The sequence below is a fragment of the Geotrypetes seraphini genome, chromosome 12 (genome assembly GCF_902459505.1).
Source record: "Geotrypetes seraphini chromosome 12, aGeoSer1.1, whole genome shotgun sequence".
Classification (NCBI taxonomy): Eukaryota; Metazoa; Chordata; class Amphibia; order Gymnophiona; family Dermophiidae; genus Geotrypetes; species Geotrypetes seraphini.
In genome coordinates, this window is record NC_047095.1 from 47,420,395 (window position 1) to 47,442,181 (window position 21,787).

The 21,787-nt window shown below is 41.1% G+C and overlaps 1 protein-coding gene across 1 annotated transcript in view; it reads right to left on the reverse strand.

The window, feature by feature from the left end:
* Nucleotides 1-21,787, reverse strand: part of CACHD1 (cache domain containing 1) — a 389,271-nt gene that overhangs the window by 222,091 nt on the left and 145,393 nt on the right. Inside the window, exon 4 of the mRNA XM_033916184.1 lies at nucleotides 19,624-19,730. Coding sequence (XP_033772075.1) covers nucleotides 19,624-19,730 — 107 coding nt within the window. The remainder of the gene's footprint in view (nucleotides 1-19,623; nucleotides 19,731-21,787) is intronic.

Consider the following 21,787-nt stretch of genomic DNA (forward strand, 5'->3'; position numbering starts at 1 on the left):
GAAATAGGAAGGAACTACAACAGAGGGGCTGGGAGAAACACTAACTACATGGGTCAATGACTGGCTGAGTGGCAGACTTCAGAGGGTGGTAGTTAACAGTACCCTCTCTAAAACATCGGAGGTGACCAGTGGAGTACCGCAGGGCTCAGTCTTGGGCCCGCTCCTTTTCAACATATTCATAGGTGACCTAACTCAGGGGCTTCAAGGTAAGGTAACGTTATTCGCTGACGACGCCAAACTATGCAATATAGTGAGAGATGGCAATTCACCCGATAGTATGACACAGGACCTACATTTGTTGGAGCTTTGGTCCTCGACCTGGCACCTGGGCTTCAACGCTAAGAAATGCAAGATCATGCACCTCAGCAGCAGAAATCCGTGCAGAACTTACACCTTGAATGGTGAGACCTTAGCTAGAACTTCAACAGAATGAGACTTGGGTAGTGATCATCAGCGCAGACATGAAAACTGCTGATCATGTGGAGAATGCTTCATCTAAGGCAAGACAGTTGCTAGGTTGCATCCGCAGGAGTTTCGTCAGCCGGAAGCCTGAAGTCATAATGCCATTATACAGAACCATGGTGAGGCCTCATTTGGAATACTGTGTGCAATTCTGGAGGCCACACTACCGAAAAGATGTGCTGAGAGTAGAGTCGGTGCAACGGATGGCCACCAGGATGGTCTCGGGGCTCAAGGATCTATCGTACGAGGAAAGGCTGAAAAATTTGCGGCTGTACTCACTCGAAAAACGTAGGGAGAGAGGAGACATGATCGAGACGTTTAAGTATATTACCGGCCGTATCGAGATGGAAGAAGAGATTCTCTTTCTCAAAGGACCCTCAGCCACAAGAGGGCATCCGCTCAAACTCAGGGGCGGGAAATTTCATGGTGACACCAGGAAATATTTCTTCACCGAGAGAGTGGTTGATCCTTGGAACAAGCTCCCGGTGCAGGTGATCGAGGTAAACAGCGTGCAAGAATTTAAGAGCAAATGGGATGCCCATGTGGGATCCCTTAGAGCAGGGGTGTCCAATGTTGGTCCTCGAGGGCCGCAATCCAGTCGGGTTTTCAGGATTTCCCCAATGAATATGCATGAGATCTATGTGAATGCACTGCTTTCAATTTATATTCATTGGGGAAATCCTGAAAACCCGACTGGATTGCGGCCCTCGAGGACCGACATTGGACACCCCTGCCTTAGAGGGTTAAGCCAAGGGAACCTGTCACCAGGAGTGGGATCCCTAGGATAGTAGACTTGGGGGGGGGGGGTCAGTAGAGTGGGCAGACCTGATGGGCTATGGCCCTTATCTGCCGTCATCTTCTATGTTTCTATGTCCCGGAAAACGAACGGAAGAAGAAAAAAATTTTTTTTTTTTTTTTACTAAAATAAAAGAAATAGAATAAAACAGCAATTCGTGAAGAAAATAAACACAAACCACGGTTGAGAGAAGGAACAAAGTGAACGAAGTTAAATGCAGAGAGTCAAAGACGGACTTCTCGGCTCCGCGGAAAACTGAGGAAACGCGCCCTGTGCTGGGCGGGAAGGCACTCGCGCATGCGCGGTGTAGGCAACTCGAAACTTCGAGTTTCTTCAAGCTCCGTCGATGACGTCACCCATATGTGAGAATACCTGCCTGCTTGTCCTGGGATAAAGCTGCAGACCAGAGTCTACCTCTTCTCTTTGCAGGCAGAGCTGAAAACAAAGTGAAAGCTCTGAGCACTGAAAGCACCAAATAAATGTGAAAAAACACAGAATAAAATAAGAAAAAGAGAGAGCAGAACAGGAAAAACTCCCTCCAGCTTCCGTACAGAAGGGAAAAACTGCAGGTGGCAGCAGAGCTCCCTGTGAAGTAGAGGAGAGTCGGAGAAAAAATATGAAGTGGATGCCTTCTGCAGATGGCTTGCAGCCATTGGGAGAGAACCCGCTTGTCTAGAATGACTTAACTACTGCACTGAAAAATATATTGTTTGCTTTTTATAATCCACCCTAAACTTGTAGGGAGGACAGGCTAAATCTCAGAATAAATGAAATGAAAACATACAAATAGCTTCAGATATTTGCTTTGTTGCCAGGAGATGTATCCTTTACAGTTTTTGCATGCTTCATGCACACTCACAGCCGCAGCCTCCATCAAAACATACAGTGTATTACTTAACTGTTCCTCATCAGAATCCTAGTCACACATCACACTGACAGAGTAGAGCAAAGCTGCAGCACAGATAATCAGTGGTACATAATGGAAACTTTTAAAAAGAAAAAGGTATAACCATATTAAAATATTTATCAAAAAAGCCAATCACCCTCTCAATAAACTCCCAATGTGATATATATATAATCAAGTTATTGTTTCACTCTGCCGCTTATTTCACGGGAACAATGACCCAAAATATTTTTGAAAAGAGCCGCAAGCTTCCTAACTGGCTCAGCGAAAGCATGTTAACTTTTAAATATCTCATTCAATAAATATATAAAGTGCTCATAATCTGGTTTTAGTATTTTTACTTATCTTTCACTGCCAAAATCCCACGCCAACATGCATGTTTTGCAAACTGTGTCAGAGCTGGGTTTCAACTAAAAGAAAATCAAACACCAAACTCAATATATACTGTATAACCACATCAAATCTTCCTAAAAAAAAAAAATCACTTTTAATTTAAATGGAACTTCTCTTACAGTACTTACTACAATTTACCCATGGCTGCACATATAAATTAGTTCTTACAAATGGCGCTCAAACCTCCAAAGTATCAGTTGATTTTAAAACCCAGAAGATGTCACCCCATTGGCCGGTTCGGTCAGTGTATAAAGAATTGTCATCTCCACCCATGTTTGCCTGTTAAAGAGGATAAACACTCACATACTTGTACAAATGTTTGGTCTATTCAGTGGACAGGGTGGTTACAATGGGGAATACCAAGTATGGTATGTGTCAATGGTATAATTCCACAATTGAAGGCTCTTTTTGGACACCCCCAGGTAGTAACAGAAAGATTTGGTCTTGTACCAATACCTCTTGTCTATTTAGTTGCGTTATATATGCTATTATATGTACATGTGACAAAGTTTATGTTGGTAGATCAATGCGTGCCATTAGAACCCATTTAACTGAGCACAAATCTAGACTTAAAAATAAAAAAGCTTTGGCTCCTAAAATAGCCCATTGGGAACAACTGGGTCATGTAATTTCAGATTTCAAATGGAGAGTTATTGAACAAGTTGTGTCTGAGTGGGAGGGTAGTGATATTGAATTACTATTAAATTATAAAGAACTGTGTTGGATATTTGAGCTGAACTCAATAGAACCTGCAGTCTAAATGCAGAATTGGATTGGATGTCTGACGTAATGTTGGTTTAGAGTCACGTTGGGAACGGGGTGACATCTTCTGGGTTTTAAAATCAGCTGATACTTTGGAGGTTTGAGCGCCATTTGTAAGAACTAATTTATATGTGCAGCCATGGCTAAATTGTAATAAGTACTTTAAGAGAAGTTCTGTTTAAATTAAAGGTGATTTTTTTTTAAGGAAAATGTAATGTGGTTATATATATTGAGTTTGGTGTTTGGTTTTCTTTTAGTTGAAACCCAGCCCTGACACAGTTTGCGAAACATGCATGTCGGCATGGGGTTTTGGCAGTGAAAGATAAGTAAAAATACTAAAATCAAATTATGAGCACTTTATATATTGATTGAATAAGATATTTAAAAGTTAACATCCTTTCACTGAGCCAGTGAGGAAGCTTGTGGCCCTTTTCAAAAATATATCGGGTCATTGTTCCCGTGAAATAAGCCGCTTCTGAGGCTTTATGGACAGAGTGAAACAATAACTTGATATATATCACAATGGGAGTTTATTGAGAGGGTGATTGGCTTTTTCTGTTTTTATCCCATGTAGAATTGACATATTAAAATATAGTCACTCTTCAAAATGGCTTTTTTTAAATAATGAAATTATAAATGAAGCAATTCCACAGTCTATACAATTATACTTCACTTCTCAATTCATCTTCTATCTTTTCTCTTCATTTGACTCTTTCATATACATTTTCAATATAAATTCATAAAGATTCAACAAAGGTAAGAACTCAGTGGCTACACTCAAACATAATATTTCATTTTAGTTCAAGTTTACTGAATAAAGCTTCCTCATTAGTCTACCCAAAAGTCTTAATCACTCTTTATTTTAGTGCAAATTACTTAACTTAGTCAGCAAGTTGTTTGGGGCTCCGACATGAATTCAAGTTTCACAAATTAGCTGTCTCAAAGAGTATCCCCTTATGAAAGTCAACATTAAATCATCATTCCACTATTTAAAGCAACAATATTACTAATATCATCTATAACCTCAAACACATAAAACTTAGAAAGATCCACTGCCATCTGTTTCATTCTAAAATGGTGTCATCATCTCTCAAATCACTTATATACCTCCTCATTACCTATCTTCACCAATCACAGAGACTATAGAGCAAATCGCACTACTTTTCAAATCAATTTTATCCAATCCAACTCTGCATTAAGGCCAAATGGGCTAACTGCTTTAAACTCATATATCCATTTCTGCTCATGGTAGTACAGAAACCTTCCTCCCACCCAACCTTCATCTGATCACCCACCATCTTAAATCTTTTACTGTATGCTTATTTTCCAGCCAATGAACAACAATTGGTGTCTGCAAAAAACCCATCACAATCTGAGACTTATGCTCATTAAGTCTTATCTTGATTTGTCTACTGCTTCTCCCAACATACGAGGGCTGATCAAAGAGTATCACACCTTAATTTTTCTTGCGTAAACAAATAAAGCTAGGGAGGCGTGGTTTGGTGCACGTATGTAGGCGCCCCTAATGTGGATGCTTGAATTTTTTCCCACCTACAGAAGCTGTCAGTCGCTGGCAGACCGCCGATGAGTGAGGAAGTATAAGTGAGCGCCGTCCAACTTCCATTTTTGAAAAAAATGACAGAAATGAGATTGTCATTGACCAAGTGAGGACCCTGGTGATGCAGGATCATCAAATCACGATCAGAGAACTTGCAGACGAGTTGAGCATCAGCATTGGATCTGTTCATTCCATTTTGACTGAGGATTTGGGCTTCAGGAGAATTTCAGTGAAGTTCGTGCCAAAGTTGCTAACAATCGAGCAGAAGCAACTCCGTTTGGAGACCGCACAGGACATGCTGGAGACTGTGAACAGTGATCTCAACTTCCTTAGCACAGTGATCACTGGCGATGAGTCCTGGGTTTATGGGTACGACCTAGAAACCAAGTTGATGTCATCACAATGGAAGCATTCAACATCCCCAAGGCCAAAAAAAGCAAGGCAGGTCCGCAGCAATGTCAAAGTCATGCTGACCGTCTTCTTTGACTCCAGTGGCATGGTTCATCACGAGTTCACATCACACAGCACAACCATTACCAAGGGGTACTACTAAGAGGTTCTGCGTCACCTTCATAATGCTATGAGATGCAAATGACTGAACCTGTTGGCAGCAGGCAATTGGCAGCTCCATCACGATAATGCACCTGCACATTCTTCACATTTGATACGGAGTTTCCTGGCCAAACACCTGTGATTCCTCAGGCTCCCTACTCTCCCGACATGGCGCCGTATGACTTCTGGCTTTTCTCCAAGCTGAAAATGCCCCGAAAGGGACCAGATTTCAGTCAAGAGAAGACATCATGCAGAATGCGATGGAGCAGCTGTGAGCAATCTCAAAAGAAGTGTTCCAGCGCTGTTTCTGACAGTGGCAGAACAGTTGGGAGAAGTGTGTGGCAGCCCTAGGGGACTACTTTGAAGGAGATTAGTATAAGATTGTTGCATCTGAATACGAGTGCTTTTATAAATAAAGGTCTGATAGCTTTTGAATAGACCTCGTATATCTTATCACATGGGCAAATAACAAGAACATAAGAAAAGCCTTATTGGATCAGACCAATGATCCATCAAGCCCAGTAGCCATTCTCACAGTGGCCAATCCTGGTCACTAGTAACTGGCCAAAACCCAAGGTGTAGCAATATTCCATGCTACCGATTCAGGGCAAGCAGTGGCTTCCCCCTTGTCTTTCTCAGTAACAGACTATGGACTTTTCCTCCAGGAACTTGTCCAAACCTTTCTTAAAACCAGCTACGCTATCCGCTCTTACTGCATCCTCTGGCAACGCGTTCCAGAGCTTAACTATTCTCTGAGTGGAAAAAAATTTCCTCCTATTGGTTTTAAAAGTATTTCCGTGTAACTTCATTGAGTGTCCCCTAGTCTTTGTAATTTTTGACGGAGTGAAAAATTGATCCACTTGTACCTGTTCTGCTCCACTCAGGATTTTGTAGACTTCAATCATATTTCCCCTCAACCGTCTCTTTTCCAAGCTTAAGAGCCCTAACCATTTTAGTCTTTCCTCATACGAGAGGAGTTCCATTCCCTTTACCATACTGGTCGCTCTTCTTTGAACCTTTTCTAGCGCCACTATATCTTTCTTGAGATAAGGAGACCAGAATTGAACGTAATACTCCAAATGAGGTCGCACCATGGAGCGATACAGGAGCTTTATGACATTCTTAGTCTTATTAACCATCCTTTTTTAATAACTCCCAGCATCCTGCTTGCTTTTTTAGCCACACATTGGGCGAAAGGTTTCATCGTATTGTCTACAATGATACCCAGATCCTTTTCTTGGGCGCTAACCCCCAAGGTGTACCCTAGCATCTGGTAACTGTGATTCAGGTTATTCTTCCCAATGTGCATCACTTTGCATTTGTCCACATTAAATTTTAACTGCCACTTAGACGCCCAGTCTTCCAATTTCCTAAGGTCCACCTGCAATTTTTCACAATCCGCATGTGTTTTAACAACTTTGAACAGTTTAGTGTCATCTGCAAATTTAATCACCTCACTTGTCATTCCAATTTCCAGATCATTTATAAATAAGTTAAATAGCACTGGTCCCAGTACAGACCCCTGCAGCACTCTACTCCATTGAGAAAAATGACCATTTAACCCTACCCTCTGTTTTCTATCCGATAATCAATTCCTTATCCACAACTGAACTTTGCCACCTATCCCATGACTCTTTAATTTTCTCAGGAGCCTCTTGTGAGGAACTTTTCAAAAGCTTTCAGAAAATTCTAGATCAGGGGTCCCCAAAGTCCCTCCTTGAGGGCCGAATCCAGTCGGGTTTTCAGGATTTCCCCAATGAATATGCATTGAAAGCAGTGCATGCACATAGATCTCATGCATATTCATTGGGAAAATCCTGAAAACCCGACTGGATTCGGCCCTCATGGAGGGACTTTGGGGACCCCTGATCTAGATACACTATATCAACTGGCTCACCTTTATCCACATGTTTATTCACACCTTCAAATAAATCAAGCAAATTTGTGAGGCAAGATCTCCCTCGGCTGAACCCATGCTAACTCCGTCTCATTAAATCATGTTTATCTACGTGTTCCAAAATTTTATTTTTTATATTCGTTTCTACCATTTTTCCCAGCACCGAAGTGAGGCTTACCAGTCTGTAATTTTCCGGATCTCCCCTGAAGCCCTTTTTAAAAATTGGCGTAACATTGGCTACCCTCCAATCTAAAGACAATTTTAGCGACAGGTTACAGATCACTAACAGCAGGTCAGCAATTTCATGTTTGAGTTCTTTTAGTAGCCTGGGATGTATACCATCTGGTCCTGGCGATTTATCACCTTTTAAACTTGTCGATTTGGCTCAGTACATCTTCCAGATTTACCGAGATTTCTTTCAGTTTCTCCGCATCGTTACCCTTGAAAACCATTTCCGAATCAGGTAGATCTGTTACATCTTCTTCCTTAAAGACCGAAGCAAAGAATTCATTCAGTCTTTCCGCTATGGCCTTATCCTCCCTGAGCACCCCTTTTGCTCTTTGGTCATCCAACGGTCCCGCAGATTCCCTCACAGGTTTTCTGCTTCTGATGTACTTAAAAAAATTGCTAAGAGTTTTTGCCTCTTTTGCAAGTTTCTCTTCATATTCTTTCTTAGCTGTCTTTATCAATGCTTTGCATCTAACTTGCCAGTGCTTGTGTTTCTTCTTATTTTCTTTATTCAGATCCTTTTTCTATTCTTTTAAAGGATGTTTTTTAGGCTCTAATAGCCTCTTTCATCCCCATCATGTTCAGCTCAGTTTCAGTTTGGGCCCACCCAGTGCAAATTGCTAGTACAGCTGGAGGTGATCCCCAAGTCCTGCCAGCTGAAAATGAGTCCTCTGAAAAGCCTCTCTGACCTGTCTAAACCTTGGAGAAGTTGTAAACATGCTTTCAGCTGCCGACCCTGAGATCTCCCCATACATCCTCAGTTCATACATGAACCTCACCAGCCAAAGTATTAATTTATACTGTTTCAGGGAGGGGAAGGGAAGAGGGTAGCGAGTGGAGAGGAAATGTCTAGCCCATGCCCACCCAGTCCACCTCCAGGCTTACCAAGAAATAGAGGTCTGGCTATGCTCCTGATTTGGCTACCTATATGGTTGGCATACTAGAGACTTGACAACCAGCATTTAAACATGGATGACTGGGGTCCAGGGCTTACACAGAGTGATAAATGTGGCTCTGGCCACCTTGTTGGGCAGACTGAATGGATCATGCGGGTCTTTTCCTGCTGTCACTTACTGGGAAAAATGCTTGAAGTACCTGCATGTAAACTGTTTTAAATGTGGTTGTAAAAACTACAAAAGGCAGTATACAAGTCACAATCCCCTCCTTTTCTGCTGTCATTTACTCTATTACTATGTTAGTTGCAGTCTCTACGTAGGGAAGACATTCATTTCTGCATCCTTGCTTACTGTTTCATGTGCTTATACTTATGAATGTTGATTCTTTCTTTGGCTCTGGATCATTCACACTCACTAGTCAACAAAACTCTTGCTGGGCAAATTGTCTTATATCTGGAAATATTCAGCTTGCATTTTTTTTTTTTATTCTTGAGGCAAACTAAAAAAAGAAAAGTTGCTTAGTTCTGTTCTACGGAGATTTACTCTTGCATATAATTTCCACACATTTCTAAATGTTGACAAATTAGAGGACTTGATGCTTTACGGATAGAGCATAATCCACCTCATGATGTTCCTGGACATCTGAAAAGGGAGTTCTGTGGATGCTCTCTTTTCTGATACAGTATGTCTATGTTGTTTATCTGAGCTAGCAGCTCTTAGCAAAGGCACTGTGGTGCTTTTAACAAGGGCTTTGAAACTTCTACACCCCCCCCCCCCCTTCAGTCAAGACAAGGACAATTTTTTTCCCTATTCCCCATGTACCTTTTTTTTTTTTTTTTTTAACTGAATTCTCCCCACCTAGATGGGCTTGGTGCTCAATTCCTTTCCTTGTTCCTATGCATCAAAACTCAAACCTCTCTGAACACTGAGTATATATACAGAGATTAGAAACCTTCCAGAGTACAACAGCCTCTCATTTTCTGTAAGACTGGAAGACAAAATTGGTACTGTGCTATGAAGGCATTTGCAACCATGCGCAACCTATATTCGGAAATACTTCATCAACGAACAATTCAAATTCTTAGTACAACTGCTAATCCTAGCACTCCTGGACTACTGTAACATCCTATACCTGTCATGTCCAACCAACATGCTAAAACAATTACAAACAGTCCAAAATACAGCTCTTAGACTGATTTACTCACTGAAAAAATATGACCACATCACCACCGCTTTTCGAGATTCACACTGGCTCCCAGTACAAGCATGCATACAATACAAATTCTACTGCACCCTATTCAAAGCCCTAAATGGAAACGGACCAAGCTATCTGAGCAACCGCCTAATCAGGAAAAACATATCCAGACCAAGGAAAACTCATGCACATTTCACCCGTCCCCCAATCAAAGGTATACAAAGCAAAAAAAAAAATATGATGGACTATTATTCGTAATGGCATAAAATTTAAGAAGCAGCATGGCGAAAAACAAGACGCGGATGAGCTTGGTGCAGAAAGATGGGTCATGGAAGTGTTGCCATCAGTCATTGGTGGATATGAACCATGCAATGTTTTCAACGCTAATGAGACGGGCTTGTACTGGCGTTGTACATTGGCTTTCAAATGCAGCGAAACTGTTGGCTTCAAGGTTCCAAAGGAACGATTGACATTGCTGCTTACCGTAATTGCAGTATGGACAGTAGTGAAAAGCTCAAGCCACTCGTGATTGGGAAGAATCGAAATCCTCGGTGCTTCAAAAACATTAAATGCCTGCCTGTTGAATATGAAAGCAACAAAAACGCATGGATGATGGCAACACTGTGGATTGAATGGTTGCAGAAGCTTGACAATCTAATGAGAAGGCATAGGAGGCACATTGTAATGCTGTGTTATAACTGTGCAGCACACAACAATGGCATAAGACTAACCAACATCAATCTCGTGTTTCTTCCACCAAACACGACCTCTTTGACCAAGGGATAATCGCCAACTTTAAACGTCATTATAGGTCGCTCGTCTTAAAGATTTGTGATGGCAGTGGTTGATGCAAGCATGGAATCCAGCCCCCAAGCTGCTGAGCTCAAGAGAAAAATGATGGTGCTCGACTCTCTTCACATGGTACGGGAGACGTGGAGTCGAGTCTCATCATCAACGATTTCAAATTGCTATCGATGAGACAACTGAAGCTGACACTTCGTCCAATGAATTCTTAGTTGGACTCTCGCCACAAGAGTTTGAGCTGTATGTCGCCGTTGACAATCATAAAGAACACTGTACAGTCATAAAGAACACTGCAGACAAGGATGGAGATACTGCTGTGGTCATCACGACTAATGAACCACCTGCAGAGATTGTTTCCTTCCCGGACGCGCTGAACTCCCTACACATGCTGCGTTGTTATCTGGAGATAAATGGATGTTATGACTATGGATATTTTTACAGCATCAGTAGTCAGATACACTGCCTGAATCGTGCAATCTGCGTGCAGAAAATAATGATTGATTATTTCAGTAGAATGTTGGTTTAAAAAAAGGTTTACAGTGTATTGCATTAGGCGGAACAGTGCTATTTCTATAACTGAACTATGTTAAATTGTATTAGGTGTGTTTTTTGCTGAATAAAAGTTTTATTGCATTTGACTACAGTATACTGTGGTTTCTCATGACTAAAAAGTGGTACTCCGATTAAGCGCACACTCTATTTAAGCGCACGTTGCGGTCCATTCCAGAGGCCTTGCACTTAAGCGGAGTCGATTGTAGTTGGTATACACAGCATTCCTCCTTGCTGGAGTCGGTGTGAAAAATTGCTATGGCAATTCAAAGAGCTCTGTTCTCTATCACAGGAGTTTTAAAATAACCATTACTGTACCCTGCTATTTTTGTTGACTAACTACCATGCAGTTGTGGGCATGGATTCAACTTCTGCCTCTATCCTCAACTCTTTCCTTCCCATTGGCAGCTTGAGTTCCCAGTCCACAAGACATTTCCATATAGACTACTCTGTGGCTTACCTAGCCGCAGCACAAGTCAGCCCTTTGGCTATTGTACATTATTCATTAGAATAGCCAAACTCAGTCTATGGCTCTGTAGAAACATGTGGCTCTCCTGGGCCTTCATTACAACCATTTTTATTTTTACAGTATAGTAATCTGATACTTTAAAAACAGATCATTACCGAATGCATCTTTAGTCTACAAGATTGGCTTTCTGAGTGATAAAGTTTGAATGTCATTGTGTTAAAGCCACATACATTGGCATGTTAGGCATTTTATTATCCTTTCCACCACCTAAAATATTAGTTTAGCTTCTATCTATCCATCATGACTCCTCTCAAGATCAAAAGTTTAAAGAACAAGAAAGGAAAACTTAAGCTTAAATGTCACATACTCCAGTGACCTATTAAAAGCTATTTTAACACAAAATGAAACACTCCGGTTATGTTTCGCTTTCCTTCAACTAAAGTCTATATGAGCAACTTGGATCTCCCACTGGATGTATAAAACACAATATAGTCACTCATTTCTTGTCAGTTATCATAATGTAGATTACTGCAGTAAGAACCTCCTTAAAGACTAGTCCACACGTTAGGATTCAAAGAAATTAGAATACTCATATGCTTATTGTAAAAGTATTCTCATGCTATCCATTGCTAATAATGCACAGACTTTAAGACATTCTAACTTTTCCTGCTAGGCAAAGTAGGTAGTTGCTGAGACACAAGGCTGAAAAGGGTGCACTTACCTCTGTCCAAGTGATTAGAGGTAGCCTACAGGGCCAGCCCAACTATTAGGCAAGATTAGGTGGGTCACTTTGGGCAACAGCTTCTTAGGGGCAGCAGAGAGTAGCTTCAGTCAAAGCAAAGAAATAGGTCCCAACAGCCACACAAACTCAAAGTTCCATTAGCATATACTTTATCTTGTATTTTTATAGGAAGAATGGTCTGAAATTTGGCAGTTAAAATTTAATGCTAAAAAGTGCAAGGTTATGCATTTGGGCTGCAAAAACCCGAGGGAATGGTACAGTTTAGGGAGTGAAAAACTTATGTGCACGACAGAAGAGCAGACGGGTGTGATTGTAGGTGATGATCTTAAGGTGGCCAAACAGGTTGAAAAGGTGACGGTGAAAGCTAGAAGGATGCTAGGTTGCATAGGGAGAGGGATGACCAGTAGGAAAAAAGGAGATATTGATGCCCCTGTATGAGACTTTGGTGAGACCTCATTTAGAATATTGTATACAATTCTGGAGGCCACACCTTCAAAATGATATAAAAAGGATGGAGTCAGTCCAGAGGAAAGCTACTAAAATGGTATGTAGTCTTCATCATAAGGCGTATGGGGACAGACTTAAAGATCTCAATCTGTATACTTTGGAGGAAAGGTGGGAGAGGGCAGATATGATAGAGACTTTTAAATACCTACGTAATTTAAACGCGCATAGGTCGAGTCTATTTCAGTTGAAAGGAAACTCTGCAATGAGAGGGCATAGGATGAAGTTAAGTGGTGATAGGCTCCGGAGTAATCTATGGAAATACTTTTTTACAGAAAGGGTGGTATGGAAGGGTGGCATGGAAGAGTCTCCCAGAATAGGTGGTGGAGACAGAGAATGTCTGAATTCAAAAGGACCTGCGATAGGCACATGGGATCTCTCGGAAAGAGAAAGAGATAACGGTTACTGCGGATGAGCAGACTAGATAATAATAATAACTTTATTCTTCTATACCGCCATAGTCGAGAGACTTCTAGGCGGTTCACATTCGAAGAAGGCTGGACAATCAGCGAATTACAGGAGTCAAGAAGTAAGGGTTATATAAGAAATAGATAGAGGATATCAAATTACATTGTGAAAGATAGAGAAAATAGCCTTGAGAGTGGAGAAGCTTCTGTTTAGGAGATGAATTTGTCAAACAGAGTGGTTTTAATTGATTTTCAGAATGTGCCGTGGGTCAGACTGGCTCTATTTATGTTGTTATTCAGCCAGGATTGCTGTCTGCCTGCTTGGAACTTGAAGGTCCTGTCCAAAAAGGATTTGTATTTGCAGCCTGTGCCATCTGCCATCATGTTTCTATGATGATCACAATTTTAAGTTCAATTATCAAAATATTGGAAGTGTTTCATGCTAGGAGCCTCAAAGGTAACTGGGGAGAGGAGGCTGAAGTTTTCTTTAGGGCAGTGTTTTGCAAACTGTGTGCTGCTGTCCAGGTGTGCTGCAAGGAGGAGAGGTGCCGGTGCGGGCTGACTGCTTGCAGGATGTGCATCTCATGGTGAGGCACATCCGGTAGGCTGTCAGCCAGCACCTCTCCTCCTCGCTGGCGTCTCTCCTCCATCAGTAACCCCTACCGGCGTTGAAAAAGGCTCAGGGTCACAGCTGGAGGGCCTCCGCGCATGTGCAGACATCGAAGTGATAACATCACTTTGATGTCTGCGCAATTCTGGATGCCCTCCAGCTGCAGCACTGAGTTTAATGTGCTGCGGCGTCAAAAGGTTTGCAGGACATTGACAATGATAATGTATTGTGCTTGTAAGGCTGTGTGATATTAAATTGTAGTAATAGATTCTGTTATATTAGTTTTACTTTTAATTTCTATAGTTAGCCCTGAAGAGGTCTGTTTTGTCTGTCTACTGCTTTCAATATTTGATTGTCCAGCTTTTGCTCTTGTGTACAAGCCAACACCTTTCAGGCATAGAATGAACCAGCTTCACCAGATGCTTGTGGGTGATAATCCTATTCCAAGGCTTCAATCAATGACACTGTATTTTTGATATTTCCAGTGACGGCTTGGATTGAGATCTGGTGACTGAGCAGACCAATCAATTGTCTTCACTCCCTTCTTTCTCATCCATTCGAGTACAGTTGTTGCTTGATGACATGGTGTATTATCATCTTGAAAGAAGTAATCACCAGAAAACAAGTTCTCTGCTGAAAGCAACATGCATTTCTGCAGGATTTCAAAGTACTTCACTGCATTCACCTTGCCCTCTACAATGTGAAGTCAACCAACACCACTTGCTGCCATATATTCCCATATAGTATGCTTAATCAATAGGTTAAGGCATTCAGGCTTGGATTCTTCTCCTGGATATCTGCGTACATACGTTCTGCACTGATCTCCCAAGTTACAGAAAGTGCTCTCATCAAATAACACCTTCTCCCACATTTCCTTTGTCCACTTGCTGTATTGCCCAGCCTATGCTATTCTTCGCTTTCTTTGCTGAACTGTCAGTAGTGTTTTTTTCCCTAGCTTTACACCCTCTCAAATCAAATTACAGGCACCTACACCTCGCTGTGCTTGTACTAACCATGGCTGAGCACATGTCCTGCTACTCTCTCAGTAACTGAGGTGACGTCAGCTTCCTATTGTCAAGAGATGTGTGTCTTAGCACTCGATCTTGTCTGTAGCTTGTCTTTCTTGGTTGACCTGAATACTGTCTATCCTGTGTTCCTCCTGTCTCCTTCTTCTTCTGAAGCACCCTGATCACTATACTTTGATTGCATCCTAACCTCTGTGCAATCCGCCAGCTGGAATACCCCTCTTCACCAAGAACTACTATTTGAACCCGGTTTTCTTCCAACAAGAATTGAAATTTGGACTTCATTGCTATTGATGTAGCTGGTCAATCAGTTTGAATGATACCAGTTGCAAGAATCACAGAAATTTATACTTCCCGCCATGTAGTGAAGCTGGACTCACTTCTGCTATCCCGGACTTACAGTCCTTCAATGACTCGAGGAGAATTCAACGCTGGAAGCTACCACTCCCCTCCCCACGCCAGGTCCGGAGAAAAGCTCTCTTCGAGACCACTTTGAATTCCAAGAACCCAAAGTCTAGAACAAACTCCCAAGCAGCTTACGATGACTTTATCACATACTTCCAATTCCACATCTATTCTCTTCACTGCACTGACCTGTTATAACTTATTCAAGTGTATGTGGTCTATACCCTGTACCATTTCTAATATTATGTAAGCCGCAATTATTCCTAGTTGACATTTATGGGATGCAAGAATCAGTATGGTATGGTTAATGCTGACAGGCTGCAAAAATATCACTTCTGATTTGCTGCAAATGCTACACTGCTCATTGGTGAATTTCAATTCAATTTTCACACAAACTCTTATGCCTGTTATCAAAATCATTCTGATCAATCTGATGTAACTGAAAGTCACAGTTATCAAGGAATTACCAGAAGTTTTATGAAATTACATGAAATTATACTTTTCAGACAAAATTATGTTTGATTAGTATCTTAAATTATGTTATCTTCTCAAAAAGTAAATTTGACCATGTCTCACCACTCCTGTCCAAGCTCCACTGACTTCCTGTAATCTCCAGGGTCCACTTTAAATGTGCCTGCCTAACCTTCAAGATCCTACACGGCATCCTTCCTCCTTTTATTCCATTATCCTGTAATTCCTCAAATCCAAATTCCACCAGATCCATCCAGAAACTAAAATTATCCTTCTTTAAAAGGCATATCCCATGTTGGTAAACTAGGGTCTTCCCTCCCCTTCAGAATCACTGAGCTCTGGAATAATCTTACCTCCCCACTTCGTAACTTGAGCTCCCTTCAACTATTCCGTAAGCATCTGAAAACCTGGCTATTCTCTAAAATGTAACTTTTCTTTCCCTCTCTGGTACACTAAGCCCTCTAACCTCTCTTTATACTTACTTCTATAATTCCATTGGAGTTCCTTTCTATCCCAACCCCTGTAAACCGTGCCGAGCTCCACGTTTGTGGAGAAGATGCGGTATATAAACTCAAAGTTTAGTTTAGTTTAAATGGGTCTTTTTTTTTTTTTTAATAATTCTTTATTCGTTTTCAAATTAAACAACAAGTGCACAAAAGAATATATTACAACAAATTATTCCAGAATAGCACTTTGATATCTGCCATATAAACATTTAGTAAAATCAATAAACCCCCCTTACCACCCACCCTTCATCATATTTTCAATAAAAATATACACATATTATATATCATAGTATAACATAATATGTAACATTGTTTCCAACAGGTTATACTTGGAATGGCGCCTTTTGTTTCCTTTGAATTTAGTTCATGTTCCAAGCATCAACATGCCTAGGAGATATAGGGAAAATAAAATGTTAATGGATACCTGGAAAATGTTGAGATATATCAGCAATTTAACACCTATCCCAATTAATAAGTCAACTAATCAATCTTTATGGATAAACTCCAAGATTAAAATAGGCGGAGTCCAAATCCTTTGGAAGAACTGGATTATTGCAGGCATTCTAACTCTAAAGGATGTTATTTCAGATGGTAAACTGATTGAATTTTCACAACTGCAACATAGATTTGGTCTTAGTAAAACACAAAGTTTTAAATGGTTGTAGTTTAAATGAGTCTAAAAAGACTAAATTGTTGAATTTCATCATATGATGCAGGACTTTTGCATACCACTTTAATTCTGTATTCCCTGATGGTTTAGCTATATGCTAAATATATGATTGAGATGAGGTATTCTGTTAGTATGGGAATTGTGTAGGGATTTTACTAATCTGACTTGTTATATACATTAGATAGATTGTGAGCCCACTGGGACATAGTGAAAATGCTTGAAGTGTCTGTATGTAAACCGCTTTGAGTGTGGTTGTAAAAACTACAAAAAGGCAGTATACAAGTCCTAATCCCTTTAGTTTTCCCAGTAGGTGTATTGATGTTCTAATCTAGAGCCTTTTTCAAAATGGTGCCACTGACCCCTAACACCAGTCTTGCAATACTACTGCTGTGGGTTCAAGCTGCCTTATAAGGGCTTTTTTCTTTTATATTCTTAGAAGTGCCATTTTGAGGACCACAGCCAACAGAACAATAACAACTAGGGATTGATCCTGACCCTGTGTCCCATGAACTGAGTTGGGGTTACACAGATGTGCTGACTGGTTACAAGAGAGCTGATATGGGGAAGCCCTGATGTGAAGGGGGTACATACCAATGCAGGGGAGAGGGGCGCTGATGTAGGAGGAGGGCACCAGGGCTAAAGCTGGCTCAGGGCACCACAGTCACTTAAGCCAGCCCTGGTGCAATAAGCCAACTTTTGCATTGGCAGTGGCACACCTCCTGCCCACCCTTGATCCGGTATCTTTCCCTCTACTCCATTCGTGATACATTATCTCCTCTTCTCTCTCAAATCCCCCCCCCCCCCCCCCTTCTTGTTAGTGATAAAAGTTGCCAAAATCCCAGTCCGATATTTCTCTCTCTCTTCTTTCTCATGCCGCTGTACCAGGCCATGGTACGCCCCTACCTGGAATACTGCGTCCAGCACTCATCACCGTACATGAAGAAGGACACAATACTACTCAAAAGGGTCCAGAGAAGAGCAATTAAAATGGTTAAGAGGCTGGAGGAGTTGCCATACAGTGAGAGATTAGAGAAACTGGGCCTCTTCTCCCTTGAAAAGAGGAGATTGAGAGGGGACATGATCAAAACATTCAAGATAATGAAGGGAATAGACTTAGTAGATAAAGACAGGTTGTTCCCCCTCTCAAAGGTAGAGAGAACGAGAGGGCACTCTCTAAAGTTAAAAGAGATAGATTCCGTACAAACGTAAGGAAGTTCTTCTTCATCCAGAGTGGTAGAAAACTGGATCGCTCTTCTGGAGGCTGTTAAAGGGGAAAACACCCTCCAGGGATTCAAGACAAAGTTAGACAAGTTCCTGAAGAACCAGAATGTACGCAGGTAAGGCTAGTCTCAATTAGGGCACTGGTCTTTGACCTAAGGACCACCGCGGGAGTGGACTGCTGGGCACGATGGACCACTGGTCTGACCCAGCAGTGGCAATTCTTATGTTCTTATGTAGTCCAGTATCTCCTTTCTCTCTTTCTCTAATCCTTCTCCCTGGCCCACCTTCAAATTCCCAGAGTACAACAGCAGAAGCTGTGATTTATATGTGCTAACCGTGCCCAGCCTGGAGCCTTCCTTCTGCCATATCCCACCCTATCATGTTTCATCAGAGGGATGGTTGCTTGAAGGAAGCTGCCCGAATCCCTATGGTGGGCTGTCTCTGGCAGTGTTCAAGGACCCGTTAAAAGTCCACCTCTTTGAGCGTGCTTTCAACTCTAACTCCTTTCACCTTGGTTTCTGCATACTCAACCCTATATGTCGTGTCTGTCTGTCCAAGCGCTGGGTATGCCTTTCAGCGCTACATAAGTGATAAGTAGTAGCAGTAATAGAGTGCAGTCACTGTGTGTGTATCACTCCCACTGCCAGTACCCACTAGGAGTCTAAAAGTAGATTTGAAGGGAGGAGGTTGAGAGGGAAGATACAAGACTTTGGGTGGGGTAGGGGTGATGGAAGAGAGGAGGAGTGATGACAGACCAGGATTTTGACACCCTCTATCAGCAGTGCCCTCAGTCAGTGCCTCACCTGGTCCATAGACTGAACTGGCCCTGGAAATACATATATCGAAGGAAGAAAGTCAAGGAGCCGCCACTGGCTTCAAAGCCTTACAATGAAAAGCACTGTGTTAAAGTGATAAAAGATGACAAAGAAAGACTAATTATTTCTGATGGCAAGTTCAAAAACTGAACTGTCTATTAAATCCTTTTGTGAGTATCCAAAGTGTTTGATCATAAAAATGGATTACAATGACAGAAAGACTATATGCCATGGGTTTTAGGATCTCCACAGAACATTCAGCTCCTCTTCCTAAACCTCCTACAGTTCTAAAAATAGGTTTGTTTGTGCTAAAGGATGGACAGACACTGCTTGTTTTAACCTTTTCTGTTTACTTTTCTTTAATTATTGTAGTTCACCTTTCTCCCACTATGTTTTCAGTACGTCTGTTATTGTCTCTGTCTGTGTATGTACAGCGTTTGTTTAATAAACTATATGTATTCCCCATATTTTTATTGCTCATCGCCTAGAAGTTTCGATAAGCGATTAATCAAATTCTTTAATAAACTTGAAACTTAATAGGCGCTCTTGCTCTAACAAAATATGCTGTAACAACAACAACAAAAGAGAACATAACCCCTTGAGTTCATAGCTATTAAGACAGAAAATGGGTAATAATCTAGAAGTCGTCTGTCATTTCTGAAATCTAAGATTAAACCTGCAAAGTAGTTTGAAGGAGCTGAACCCCTGTTTTCATTGTATTCTCAACTAACTCTATTAAGGGGTGCTCAAGCACACTAAAACAACATAAGAAGGTGCCTCACCAGAGTTTAAATCCCGTCCAGGATTGAATGCTCGACTACTGACAGTTGTAGACAGTCTGTCACAGCTGATGGTCTTGGAAACATTAGTGTTGAAGTTTCCATCAAATCTGAAAAAAAAAATAAAAAAATTCAAATACAAAGCTAGTAAAATATTTAGGAAGGCTCAAGATGGACAGAACAAGTAATCTGACATGCCAAAACCACTAAATTAACAGGATCACATTGTTCAGCATGCCATTGTTAAAGTGCAGAATTTGCTTTACAGGGGTTTTGATCAAGTGGCAGATATTGTCAGATAGGCTGGCAAGTCATTGGTCAATGCTGTTATGTAAGAAATTACAATGATTTTAACATTTAACCTGTAAATGATTTTAACATTTAACCTGTAAAGTCATAAACCATGGTGTACAAGTGGGTAGAAGGGATTTTGGGAGGGAGGTTTTATTCTATGCAAGGCATATTTGTACTATCTGTTGAAAGCTCAGAGTGGAAATAGACTTGGACTTAGAAAAAAGCTTTTCTTCTATTTTGCTTATTACAGACTATTTCTACAATGGTATTTTCAAACAAATAAAATCACATAGAAAATAAAGATATAAAAGGTGCTACCAAAATTGCCTTATTCTCTAAGAGAGAGAGGAAGTGATTATAGTGCTTAGTAGTTGGCACTGATGGGCAGACAAGATAGGCCATATAGTTTTTCTCTAATGTCATTTTCTGTATTTCTATCATGACCTCTTTCATATTGTCCTTGGCTCATTTAGACAATCAGATTAACAGTAATGCTTCATGTCTAAAGCCATTAAAGTTGTACGGTTGGGATTAGGAAAGCCTAACTGTGATAGATGGGTGACACCAGGAAATACTTCTTCACTGAAAGGGTGGTTGATCGCTGGAATAGTCTTCCACTACAGGTAATTGAGGCCAACAGCGTGCCTGATTTTAAGACAAAATGGGATCATCACGTGGGATCTCTTCACAGAGAAAGGTAGGGGAGGGCAGACTGGATGGGCCGTGGCCCTTATCTGCCGTCTGTTTCTATGTTTCTATGTTAAAAGCAATTAAAGCTAAAAAGAAAGAGGAGGCACTATTCAGCTGGGCACTGTCTGTCACCCACTTTCTCACTCCTCTGTGGACCTCCCAGTTATATACTCCTCTTAAGAACTAGAAATTGATCAGCACTTGGGCACTACCTCCTGCCTCTTTAAAAATTAGCACTCAACAGTCCATGCTCCTAGTTTTCAATCTTTTTCCCATAAAGGCCATATTTTGGTAGCAGCTTTGCTCTGCTACTCTCTCATTAAGATGATCAGAATCATGTCTCCTCAATGATCTAACCTTCCTCTTTGATGATATTCTGTGTCTCGGGGACAGCTGTGGACCAGACTTTCTCCTTCTCCTTTAGTCCCTTGAAGGAGCTGATGTTCCTATGGGCCCTGAAGTGGGATAGCTCGCTTACATACTTATTTCTGTGGCCTCCTCTAGGTGATGGAGGAAAGGTTCCTCCCTTGACTCAGAGCTTTATATTTCCCTCCAAAAGTTTAAGCTTCAATTATATTTAGGCAATGTCTCAGAATAGAACACGTCTAATTCAGATTGGATAGGCATCTTTCTGGAGCAGGTGCCCAGAAGCTTAACCCAGTAAAGACCACAGTGTGTTGGATTTATGGAATACTTTTCCCCCTTATACAAAATATTAGATTTTTTTTTTTTTTTTTAATCGATCATACCCCTGGTTACTTCATTTCGTTATCTTGGTGTTATGTTTGATTCTTCTTTAGCCTTCGATAAGCAGGTGTCACAAGTTCTTAATAAGGGATATTACTGGTTAAGACATATTCAATCAGTTAGTTTTTGTAGTAATGTTTTGAAACAGGGATAATATTAGCACACTGATATTAATGAGGCCCTGTGTAAAAAGTATGAATCATTCCTCACTCCCTCTCTCCCCCTTATCTGTCACACATTAACCCTTATCTTATCTAAGCTGTCCTTATTTGGAAAGGACATCAGCTGACAGGCATTGCATTGCATTGCATACATGCAAAGACTCAGATTCTGTCCACGTGTTAATCAGGCCCTTGTCTAAGTGCTGAGTTGGAGGATGATCACGAGGTAAAAGCACGAGGTAAAGGGAGGGTGATCACGAGGTAAAAGCATGTAC